General features: G+C 42.5%; 1 protein-coding gene across 4 annotated transcripts in view; it reads right to left on the reverse strand.

Moving 5' to 3' along the window:
* Positions 1-12,573, reverse strand: part of SAMD3 (sterile alpha motif domain containing 3) — a 48,143-nt gene extending 35,570 nt beyond the window's left edge. For 2 of the 4 annotated variants that reach the window (XM_070557063.1, XM_008518090.2), the window contains exons 1-4: positions 12,419-12,573; positions 12,061-12,160; positions 11,200-11,389; positions 8,236-8,349 (exon numbers count right to left, since the gene is read on the reverse strand). In XM_070557063.1, the coding sequence (XP_070413164.1) occupies positions 8,236-8,349; positions 11,200-11,389; positions 12,061-12,139 (383 nt within the window). In that variant the 5' untranslated portion in view covers positions 12,140-12,160; positions 12,419-12,573. The remainder of the gene's footprint in view (positions 1-8,235; positions 8,350-11,199; positions 11,390-12,060; positions 12,161-12,418) is intronic. The other 2 variants (XM_070557064.1, XM_008518091.2) reach the window with 2 other exon arrangements.
* Between the last annotated feature and the right edge of the window lie 406 nt (positions 12,574-12,979).

Below are 12,979 nucleotides of genomic sequence, written 5' to 3' on the forward strand. Positions count from 1 at the left end.
CTTTTTCCAACCCTGTGTCACCTGGACTGTGGTTTGCCAGTTCCTTCACTATGTAGCTTCATAAAAATAAAAGTTTTTCATTTATAAGGATTCAACTAACCTGATTTATCGCTGACTATCACGGTAGGCAAGGACGTTCGGTGGCTCGCTGTGGAATATAGAAAACTGGGCCTTTTAACAAAAATAATGAGCCCCTCTCCTTGAAAGATTGTGTTATTGATGTTCTTCAGGCTGACTCCTGTTGGGTATTTATTTACACGGAATGTTAATATGCAAAGTAGTGAGAAGATTCCCTAGGTTTATCAGAATCTATTTTTTTTATCCCACTGAATTCTACTGAATACATATTGGTCATCTCCTTCACAACGCTATCCTGATATTTGTTTTCTTGTTTTGGATGATGGCACCACCATCACCCAGTTACTCAAGCTGGAAATACAGGAGAAAACTTACCACTTAGCAAGGATTTTTCTTCCCCTACTCCACCATTAATTAATCAAGTCGTATTTATTTATTTATTTATTTTGGTGAGGAAGATTGGCCCTGAGCTGAGATCTGTGCCAATCTTCCTCTATTTTATATGTGAGATTCTTCCACAGCATGGTTTGATGATCAGCATGAAGGTCCATGCCCAGGATCTGACCCTGGGCCGCCGAAGCAGAGTGTGTGAACCTAACCACAACACTACCATGCCGCTCAGTCCTGTTGATTTCATACTTAAATATCCTTTTCATGCCCATTACCACTGTCTTGGCTTAGACCCTCATCATCTCTTGCTTGAACTTTGGTCTAACATCTTGAGGATCTTCTTCCTCTTCTCATTTTTCTCCAATCCATTCTCTATATCACTACTACATGATAAGCTATGAAACTTCCCCACAAGCTACAGCAGTGGTTCTCAACTCTCCTTACACATTAGGATTATTTGTGGAACTTTTAAAAATACTGATGCATAGGTCCCACCCTGTCAAAGTTCAGGTTCTACGGCAAATTACCATAGACTAGATGGCTTACATAACAAATATTTATTTCTCTGTTCTGGAGGCTGGAAGTCTGCGATCAGGCTGCGGGCATGGTTGGGTTCTTGGTGAGCGCCCTCTTCCCGGTTTACAGAAGGCTATCATCTTGCTGTGTCCTCACATGGCAGAAAGAGCTAGGTAGCTCTCTGACCTCTTCTTATAAGGACACTAATCACATTCATGAGGGCTCTACCCTCAGGACAAAATTACCTCCCGAAAGACCTCCCTGCAAATGCCATCACACTGGGACTCGGGTTTCAACACATGAATTTTGGAGGGGCGTAACATTCGGTTTATCGTACACCCCCAGAAATTCTTGCTGGTCCAGTGCCTTGCTACTCAAACAGTAGTCCTAGAACAGCACTGGCATTACCTGGGGGCCTGTTAGAAATGCTGAATCTCAAGTCCCACTCCTGACCTACTAAATCAGAATCCGCATTTTAACAAGATTTCTGGATGATTTTCAATTATATTCGAGTTTGAGAAGCACCGGTCTAGGGCACTGATATTTTTTGTTGAAGTCCCCTAGGGGAATCCCGGGTCTAGTCAGAGTGAAGAAGCTGCCCTGCTCACTGGCGGAACACAGAGCCTCCTCACCTCTGACAGCATCTCTCACCACGTCCAGCAACTCCTTCTTCTCTGCCTCGATCTCTCATCTTCCAAAGATACTTACTCCAAAGAGTCTCCTAGGCCGTTCCAGGTGTTTGTGCCTTTGCACATGCTGTTCGCTTCGCTGTGAATGTCCTTTTCCTCTCCTGCCCCCTTTTCCTTCAGACGAATTTCCAACCATCATTCAAAATCCTCCCTCAGCTTTTGTGAAGCCTTCCTGCAGAGCCTTCTCCACACTCACTTCCCTGAAACGTCTTACTTCTCCCTCTTCCGTGCTATTCCCATACCCCGTGCATTTCTATTTCTGGGTATCTTTCTCAATATTGCAGTTATTAGCTTACATATCCATCTTGTCTACCAGACTCTGAGTTCACCTAGGCAAGGGCTAAATTGCTTCCCCCTCACTGTCTAAATAATACCTTGCTCATGGTGTATATTCAGTAACTTTTGGACTGAACAAAAGAAAATAGATTAGAAAAATAGATTAGAAATCAAGTTTACCTTGGATCTCTCTAAAGCCTTCATATTAGATTTAATGGGAATGGGCAGGAGTCAGAGAGTAATTTATCAGTCATATGAGCCCAATTTTCCCTGACTCTGCAACTTCTGTTTGGCTGGGTCCACAGATATCCCCCACTGAAGGAAATTTCGGTTCTAGCTTAGTGAGCCAATATTCCTCACTACATTTGGATCTCTGCTCAAATGTCACCTAGTCAAAGTCGAAGAACTCCCCTGGAAACCCCATCTGAAATAGAATCCTCTTGTACACTAACACACATGCACATATACACGCCAATCACTCTTTATCTCCCCCTCTTTTGTGTGTGTGTGCTATTTGTCTTTACGGCACTTAAACAAAACTATAAGGTAATGTCCTATTTATTTGTTATTTTTCTCCCCATTAGAATGTGAGCTCTGTGAGGTGGAGGCCTGCTTTGCTCATGACTACATGCTCAGTGCCTGCAGCTGTGCCCGGCACAGAAGTAAGCACTCAGTACATATCTACGGATGGAATGAATGAGTGAATCCTGACTTAGGTAAGAAATCTTCAGGTCAATATTTCCTAAGGTGTTTTCTGTAAAATTAATAAATGTTACTCAAAAAAAGAGTTCCGAGTCAAACAGCGTTAAATGGGTTTTCTTGCTGTGGGACTCCTTGTAGCCTTTACCATGTTAATGGACTGGGAATCTCCAGTCAAGGAACCAAGTTAGAATGTAATACTTCCCAAACTTGGAACCCTTAGATATGAGTGTTCTACAGACACGTGGGGTGGGAGTCAGTGGTAGCCTGCATTTCACTCTGAGGAATCCTTGTTTTCCACTGACTGGGGATTCAGCATCTGAATGTGACAATTTACCACCTGTGTTGTCCATGATGCCCCTCTCAGTGGTTACTGGGTTTCTCAGCTCAGGTTCTTGTAAGCCCCCTCTCCTCCTCTTGTGGCACATACTCATTCACAGAATGTGTTTTCTCATTGTTTTCTAAGGCAACATCAATCTGATATCACAGGCCTTCTGGGAGGACTGAAGCATATCCCCTTCTTGCCTGGACCCTGAGCCCTGGGAAGGTTTCCAGACACTGCTGTTACCTGCACTTCCTGCTGGAGACCCATTGCTTCTGCTTCGGAGCCCCTTGTTAGAACCAACACCAGAATTTTGTGAGTCTCTTTGGACCTTGTGCCTTGGTGCCTAGCCTGATAACAAAACAATAACTAAAATTTATGAGCTCCTTCCATATGCCAGACCCAAGCATTTTTCACATATTAACTCATTCTTCTATTTATTTTACAGATGAGAAATTGAGGTCCTGTAAGGTCATATAACTTGACCAAGGTTATTCAGCTGGTAAACAGCAGAACCAGGGTTTAAAACTAAACTCTTAACTACTTGCTTACCCTGCCTCTCCAGACTTACCAGCTCTGGCCAATAGCAGAGTTGGCGTCCTAGTCTAATAGCTCCACTTACCCCTCCCACTCTGTCTGCCTCATACAGCTGTGATCGAGCCACCATGTAGCAGCAGTGGATCTCGAGACATCACATCTTGTCCCAACGTCCTACAAGGCTCTTTCATTCTCCAACATGGTCGCATATATTTGATTCAATTAAGATGAGACCACATAAAACGCTTAATACATCTGTTTCTTCATGTTGATCATCTGCTCTGTGCCAGGCACTGCAAAGGTCAATCAGGATGGTCCCTGACCCCCTCCCCGCCCCCAGAGCTCTGGGCCTGTAGAGGACGAAGATGTGTAGGAAGCGAGAAGAGCAATCCCACGTCTAACTGGAACTTGTACTAATGGACCCGTAACCAGGTTGGCGCACTTCATCGAATCTTCTCTTTATCACATGCTAGAGAGGATGCATACACAATTGTGTGCCCCCATCTGAGCTGCGTGTGTGACAGTGCCTACAAATAATACATCAAGTGTGGACCCACTGACATTTGCCTCACTGAGAATAGGCAGATGGGGAAGATCGTTCTACAATATTTCATAGCAGTAGCCAGATCAAGGAAAAAAATCATCAAAATAATTTTTAAGCATGCGTGAAACCATGGCTAATTTATAGTTATGCCCAAAGGCAGACGCAAAACATCTGCACACGTCTATTTAAAGTTCAAGCAAAGTGTTTTAAAGTAACATTTAGGAAACTTCTACCTGTTTATCTGATTTCATGCCTTATTAGGTACTAAAGGGGAAGCAAAGAATTTCAAACAGTGTAGATGAAAAACACGGAACGGCATTGCAAAAAAAATCTTTCCAAAGGATCACCAACAAATGTGGAGGGTGGGGCCTTATAATGCTTCCATCAAGAAAGGGCATGTAAGCAACTCAGAAAAGAGCATGGCATCACCTATCACGGAAGAAAACTGCATCATGTCACAGCTAGCGTTTCCTTGGGGCACGAAATTCATCCACCGGGACACATACATCCCTACTAGAGACGTATCAAGAGCCGAAGTCAGGCGACCAGCCTTCCTTCTCTTCTTGTCTGCAAATAATCTGGATGGAAAGCACGTGTTCATTTTAGGGAAAATAGGAAAAAATATTACAAGATCAATGTCACCTTGTATAGAGCGGTAACAGCTGCCAGATTCTTTAACATGTTATCTCATTCGGACCTCAAGTACTACATAGGCAGCTGGATGTCCCCATCCCACCTTGTGCAGAGACCACCTGGCGAGCAAGTGGACAGGTCAGGACTCCAAGCCAGGCATGTAAGAGCCCAAAGCCAGCACTTGTCCCAGCATCCGTCCCGACCTCTTGAAAGTAGTTGGCGTCATGATGGCCTTGTAGCCAAATGCCACCAGCTTTCCAGTCTGTTGTGTGTGAGTGGCTTATAAACTCCTGGAGTTTAATTCTGTTTCAAAGTTAGCGTAGTTAGTATGAATTGTATCAAAAGGTCTAAAAAGAAATTGATGCTATTCAAATATTTATCCTGCCCCATGAAGGTATATTCAGTCTCTCACTGAATCACACATTCTCGGTTCATTTTAAGAACTCCTATTTAGCCTCTGTGTGCCAGGGACTGTGCCAAAGGCTCTGTTTACAATGATAAAAAAGACATCATCTTTGTCCAGGCGGTGCCTCCAGTCTAATGGGGGGATATGGACTTTAAAGTGATCAATTCCGTTATTCAGTTTCACAAGTAAAGTAAGCGATACATACGGATACTACACACAGAAGAAGCCTGCTCGCATGGCCTGAAATACCAACGGAGGGGCTTTTGAAAGAGAGATTTGGGGCGGAATCTTCAAGGATGAGCAGGTAGGTAAGGAAAGGGAACAGCACGGTCTGACACAAAAGCCACGCAATAGACCCTAAATCAACACCCATTGAACCACTAGCACCCTAGGCAGATGCACAGGAGGAAGGGACCAAGGGTGGCTCCAAGGCTTTTAACACACATAGCTGGATGATGGAACAAGAGATGGGACACAGAGAGGAAAGAATCTTCTGTCTCACCCCAATCCACAGCCCCAGATAAAGGGCAGGCCAGAGCGAAAATATTTAAAATCCGCACCCCTGCCTTGTACTTATCCACCCCTGCCCACACACAGCTGATTGCCCGGGAGGGGACACCTGATCCACACTGGACCCCTTAGCATCTCTTCCCCACACAGTGGACTGAGTAACACCAAAAGACGGAGTCGGTTGGCTGGGACGACCTGGGCCGTTTTCAGGGAGAATTTCTTTTGGAGTCAGTGCTATGACCAGGCAGTTGTATGCCAGCCAGTCCGAACGGGCAGGGCAGCCATGAGTAATAGGATAAATCTGTCCTCAGAGGGAGAAGCAAGGGAATGAGGCAGACGAGGGAGGCAGGGAGGAGACAGACACGGTCATCACGTGGCTCCACGAGAGAAGGAGGGACAGCTTCACCTCCAGCTTTCCAGCATGGTCCCTCCAGGCCCAGGGAGCATGTGAGTTTTGCCCTTGCAGGCTGCAAAATGCTTTCCTTACAATAAACGCCCTTGTCTTGTTAGTTTTGGCGGATTTGTGTTTCTTACACCTAAGCATATACCAAGGCAGGGGATCCGAGTTCATTTTGGACACGTTTAGCTCTGAGGTGCTTGTGGATAGTGCTGGGCCACAGATGGTCATATAGATTATGATTAGAGAGAAAGATACGGGAGTATCGGCTCTGGTTTCCAAACCCTCCTGTTTCTCTCCATTTCTAAGTTCTGGTTTTTTCTCCTCCTTGCCACCAATACCGTGAAGCCCAGGGCTGTTCCTTTGACCAGCCATGTGAAAATAATAACCCTGCCCTGCTGATATTACAGGACCGTAATGAGCATGCAATATCACCAGAGGGCTTGGAGAAGAGGAAAGACCTAGAGAACCGACGGAAGCTTGCATCCCCTCTCCCCGTGGCAGCAAGCAGGGAGAGGAAAGGAGCCCTAAGGAAAACGGACTACTCACCGGAACAGTGCTGTGCAAATGGAGGCACACTGAGCCTTTCCACGTGATTCCACTGTTCTTAGCACCTGGCAGCCTTTATCTATTTTTAGATAATGGTCCTCACAAGAGCCCCGTGAGGAAAGTATTATTGTTATGATTCCCATTTTGCAGATTGGGATACTGATTCACAGTGGTACTACGGTTGGACCACTGGGACTAATCATCGCTTTTCCTGTGTCTACTCACACCTGGACCTTTAGAGAAGGACTTGCTGCTTTTGGAAGCTTCATGATGGAAGGGGTAGTTGAGAACTCATGGTTTACTCCATGCTCTTGGAGCCACATCGAAGGAAAGCACTTGGAGTCAACAAGCACCCGTGAGCAGAAAGGAGAGGAATGAAGCCACCATGAAAACATACTTACATTTTCCGAACCATAGTTCAGACCGGGAAGACCATGCGGACAAAGTCTCACCTAGGACATCGCCTTCTACCTTCCTGTTCACCTCCCCAGACAGGAGCCAGCGGCATAGGGTACGGTGGGTCCTAACACTGGGATATCGCTAGCAGCTGAGGTCTTTGTGCCTTGGAGCCAGGGCATGAGGTTGAAGTGGTGGAGAAGGAAAGAGAACAGAGAGGACAGCCCAGAACCGAAGCCCATTTTGCAAGAGCTTCTGATCAAAGGTGAAGCTTTTCCCTGCACTCGCAGGGCTGCTGGGGCTGGCGGCCAGGGTCTGAGTCTGCTGCCCTCCGTCCGTCCCCTGAGTTCCCACCCTGACAGCAGTAGAGCCTGTGCCGAGGTGAGAACAGCCCACTCAGGAAAACTAGCTAGAAGCCCCCTGACTTCTCTAAATCTCAGTTTTATTCATTTACAAAAAAGAGAGAATAATGCCCACCTTGAGGGTCTGCTGTGTGGACTAAATGAGATGAGAAGGTAAAGGGTTTGTGAAAACTATAAAGGACCGCACCCTGGCTTGACTATTGCCTGATCATTCTCCCATGTGGGCTGACATCTCTCCTTTCAGTGACAGTGCATATAAGGAAAAGTATTTGCCCATCAGCAGCTGCAAACAATAGGCATCATGAGCAATGCAGGAAGTGCACAGGCCGGGAGGCTGGGAAATGTTATATAGGCTGCTGTGACTCTGGTACCACAACTTACCTACAGTCGCCCTCAGGACTTTGTCCCAGTGCTGCCTTCCTGGGTCTGGTTCTCTGGGTCTACAGCTTCCCTTTGTTCCACTGTAGCCCATATATTGAAATACTATACCACATAAAATCCAGTGTAGGAATATAAGGAAATGTGCCACCATCAGAAACAGTCAGGTTAAAACAACCACCACAAAATCCAAAACAAAAACCAAGACTCCACAGAAGCCATATTTTATAGGACATTATTCAGTGAATAAATTCCATCTTTTTGACTACTGCCAATCACCCAGGACAGTTTATGACAGGAAAATCCTTTTTCCTTAACAACGTGTACTTGAAAAATACATAATATAACCTCAAAACTTGACTTTTCCAATACAAAAATCAGAAAATATAACCTACAACTTTTACCAAATATCTTCATCACTTAATCAAAAAATTCCCTTCCAGGGAAACAAAAAGGCTCCACTTAGAAATACATTTAAACACATGAAATCTTATAAAAAATGAACACAAATATTATCGTTTGGCTTTAAAATGTTTAGAAGTTGGCGACCCACCTCTGCTTCAGTACTCTTTGGTCAATTAGTCCATTATCAAGAGTTTTGGCTGGATAGAAAGATGGTGTCTGCTGCCCACGGTTGTCCGGACCAGAGGACTGTTCATCCCTGCCACTAAGAAAGAAGACGTGGGTCAGAGCTTACTCTGCAGGAGCCACAACCATTATCTCATGGTGACTCTGAGGGTAGAGGTCAACCCATAGTAAACACTATGATCTCTGTTCACTTCCAAGGTCCACATTAGAGTCACGACTAAGAGAAGTGAAAAGAGGACCCTCTGGGATCATCTTGCTCAGTTCATACATGCCAGGAAGTAGCCCGTAGCCAGTTGGCAATGTTGTTTTCACCAATGAGTCATATTTATAAAAGGTGTCAAGATAATCCTTTCCTTTGTGAAACGATGGTGATAATAGAATGTACTTTTACTGGTTAATCTTCTTATTTGGGGGAAAAAAAAGTTAACTCTATGTCAGATCCCCTTCTCCACTTCCTTCCATTTCGGGAGATCTTTTATTGTCTGTGAAATTTCATGATCCTAGAACCACACTCCACCGACTCCCTCATTTTCTAAGTGACGTCACTAAAGCCCAGAAGGGAAAGCAACTTTCTCACCACCACAGGCTACTCGGTAGCCTTGCCAGGAGTTGACCTCAGTTTTCCAGCTTCCTGTCCAGTGATTTTTCTACCAGCTTCAATAAGAACAACAACCAAAAAGCAAATGCTCCTACCTATTACATATGCCTATCATTCGCCTAAGTCTGAATAGGATGCTAAACATCCTGTCCAGATGTGGCCTCCAGATTGTTTTAAAATAACATACCAGGCAACCATTAGCCATTAAATAAAATTTGCACTCAAGTTGAAACCCATCTGCAGTCTCTGATCTAGAATGCCATTACAGACTCTTTAGAAGGGGTCTAAGCATCATTTATTCTCCCCACTTCATTCTACAGATGACATTAAGAAAAGTCAAGCAAATCCCCAAGGTTATATGAGTAGTTAATATCAGAACAGGGATTTGAAATCAAGTGCTTTGATATCTAGCTTCAGAGTTCTTCCGACCACTCCAAGTTTCCTTTCTTTGTTAAACACTTTCTAAAAGAGTTTAATTGAATCGCATATTCTCATGCCTTCTACTGTCACATGATTCCCATGTGACAATACATTTTTTAAGTGGCAATATATTTGACAATAAGCAAATGTAGTCAGTAAACATTTTAACCAAATGTAACCACCTGCAGTTGTGGTTTTGCACCTGAATAATTTAACCTGAACACAAGACAACACAATCCTTAAAGTGGGTCAGCTACGTCCTAGGTAGAGTGGATCGCCCCCGCTCATAAATCCCTGGACCACCACTGTTCAAATCTTGGCTATATTTGAAAATGGCTTTCTTAACATGGTTAGCAAAGCTTCATATTGAACACAAGACTATTTTGGTCTGGGAGAAAGAGGGAGATTTTCTCAAAGATTATGATACTCCTAACATCAGTGTGAATTAACATGGAGTTAGGCACTGTATTACTTTTCACAACCACAGAAGAAGCAACAGGAATGTCAACATTTAATATAATCAATCAAAGTCAGTGGTAGAACCAGGAATGAAGCCCAGATTTCCTGGCAGTCCAGCTAGTTCTCATTTACTAGAGAACATTATAAACTGATTTACAGTGAAAACAAGGCTGTCTGTTTTCTTCCAAGCTGTGCCTAAGGCAATATCAAGATTCCAGTCAACTGTAGAGAACTTCCAGCTCAAGAGTCCGACTCATCCAAGAATGCTGGGAAATTACTTCTATTTGAGGTTCATACCCTCCCTTTGCTGGAAAGAAGTAAAAGCATGAAATGAGAATTTCATCAAAAGACATACTGAAGAACATGCTTTTGCATAGATATGCCAAAACAATGTTTAGGAGAAATATTCCAAATAAATCAGAGATAGAATCTCCAGATCACTCGTGGACCATCCCTTCAAGCCTACCTGTTCCCCTCCATGTCCCAAATATCCAATTATTCTAGAAGTCAAATTACTTGAGCCAGGTCTCTCTAACGTTGTATTGCTTAACAAAGAGCAGGGCAGAAATGTACATTATTACAGATACAATCTGAAAAAACTAAAGCAAAAACATAGAATGGATTTCATCAAACATCATAATCTTATTTTAAAAATTAACGAATAATTGGTCTGCAGTAATTATTTAACCTTCGAAGCCTTGCAAAAAGCCTCAAATATGGAAAAACTAAGTCAAAATGCCTGAAACAATCCTGGGGCATAGATTTATAAAGTGAAAATTTTAATTTTGTAATTTCTGTTATCAGTTCTTTTCATGGCAGAAGTCAGTGATAAAAAAAAAAAAAAACCCAAACAAATAAAAACATCCCTAAACCACAAAGCACCACAAATTTTTCGACATGATTTCTGTGGGATGCTGTCATAGCTTTCAGTATTCCAAGAGTACTCTTGAGAACTTGGAAAACCCACGAGACAAGAGTCTTTAGCAAATTATTTTGTGAAGGCCTCTAGAGGAGAATATAAATTAGTCACTGGAAGGAATCCTTGGCAAATAAATAAATACATAAATAGTTTTGGGAAAGCAAAGGAGTAGAAAAGGATGCTTTTCTCAGACCCTGATTTTAAGACTTAAGCTGCAGAAGTGCATTTCTATTTGTGTTATACGTACATTTCAACCACTTTTTACAGAGTTTTCTATACGCGAACTCCCAGCATATAAGACGTCCCTAGCAACTGGAGTCAGTGCTTAAAAAGTGGTGCACCAAAAATATGTATACTTTGATTCATAAAAATTTGCAAGAAGTGTCCTTTATGCAGATATTAGACATACTGTATACACAATCCAGCTGAAAATGGTCACAATTTTCCAAGAGGTTTAAACTCCAAATGCCAAGCTATAGCCATCGTCTGGAAAGCATAGCATCAAAAATAAGGCCATTCACCAACAGACTTACTCTGGGGCTGCTTCTGCTTGCGTGACCAGGGTTGTTTCTCTAGGGCTTCCAAGAGACTTCGGTCCTTGATTCTCCTGCTTATATTTTTTAATTAAATCCATCAGAACAGCCTGGTGTCCAATTTTCTTCACCAGTTGTTGGATCATCCGATCATTAAGTGCTAGAAGAGCAGCCCCACTTATTTCTTCCTCTGGGAAAAAGAAAAAAAAAATCTCTTTATGCCTGTGTGGTACAACATTAAAACACAGCACTCTGAGCAGGCAAAATTATTTCTGGTGTTAAAAGGATCATCTAAATTTGTCCTCTGCAGTTAGAAAATTATCTGTAGCTTCGACAAAGACAGAACACTGATATTGCATAATTCCAAATCGATGTCTGCTCCTAAGAAAGTACCAGAACATGGAGTCATAATAAAAACTTTTTACTTCCACATTGACACGTCCTCCCTTCTTACTCTTTCTAATAGGCATTGTTTTTATAAGGAAAAAAGTCTTCTTGGGGAAATTATTCTTAATAGTACCTCCCACGCAATATTCAACACCTGTAAATCCAACACTGCACAGAACACATGCTGCGTTATTTAAGGACAAAAGCACTATCAAATGCATATATCACCTACATATTTTAAATAACTCTTAAGACTTTATTTTATTTGAGTTCTTTTTGAGACATTATACTCTCCTGTGGATGCTAGGTCAAATGCAAACTCTGTCAGTCAGTAAAGAAATGCAAGTTCTCCCACGGAGCAATTCCACATCCATGTTCACACGCACTAGGCAACCAACGTAATTGTCAATAAGACAGGACACTCAATACTTAGGCTGCTCAAATTAACATTTTTTGAAAGTGTAAACTACTCACCTTGAAACCTATGAACTAGCTCTCCTAAGTTTTTCTCCACCAACCAACTGCAGACCTGTTCGACTGACCAAGTTTCCATTGTTGTATCCTGTGAAAACACCTGAAGAACAAAAGGTCAGAGAAGGATTCTTCAGTTTTTCTTTCTGATTCTTGTTCTTTTATTATTTTTTTAACCAATCAGCTGTCTAATCTTAGCTCCTTCCTTTGTCAGACTCTTTTAGACTCTCAATACTAAGCTTCTTTAAAATAACTATTTTCTGAACACACATCTAAAAGTTGCTAGTAAAACAAATACTCTTTTTTAAAAATGAGACCGATTTGAACCTATTTCCTAGTCTCATTTCTCAAATTTCTTCACCTTCTCCTACTTTTTTTCCACAGGCATCCCTCAGCTTTGCTTACAGACAGCCAGAGACATACGGATGGTACCCAATCCTGTACCATTAACACCCAGGTTTCTTCACAAAGAAAAGAAAGGTGTGAAATTCACCACTACTAGGCTCATCAGGAAGTGGTTGACATTTACAAAAGGGGTGGGCAGGGGAGGAAGGGAGGAAGGATGAGATAAAAGCCTGAGAGAGATACTTAGTAAACCAAGACTCCTTAACCCCTTACTACTCCCCAGCTAGGAGAAAGAGCTTCTAGCTGCTTCTGATTGCTTCAGTTTAGCCAGAGGAGGAAACAGGAGACAAATTTCTCAGGAGAATCTGAATGTTTCTTTCCTTCCTTCCAGTAATCCTCTAAAATATTCCATTCAGTTCTAGAACTTTATTGAACAAGATTGATTGGTAAGATAACTAGGAAAAACTAGTACATTGAAAACTGTTTCTAAAAATTTAGTTGGGCAGAACATGGGAAAATAGTTAAATATGTTAATAATTGTAAGTGAAAGAAATGTACATAGAGTTTGCAAGACACA

This window comes from Equus przewalskii, chromosome 9, assembly GCF_037783145.1.
Source record: "Equus przewalskii isolate Varuska chromosome 9, EquPr2, whole genome shotgun sequence".
Classification (NCBI taxonomy): Eukaryota; Metazoa; Chordata; class Mammalia; order Perissodactyla; family Equidae; genus Equus; species Equus przewalskii.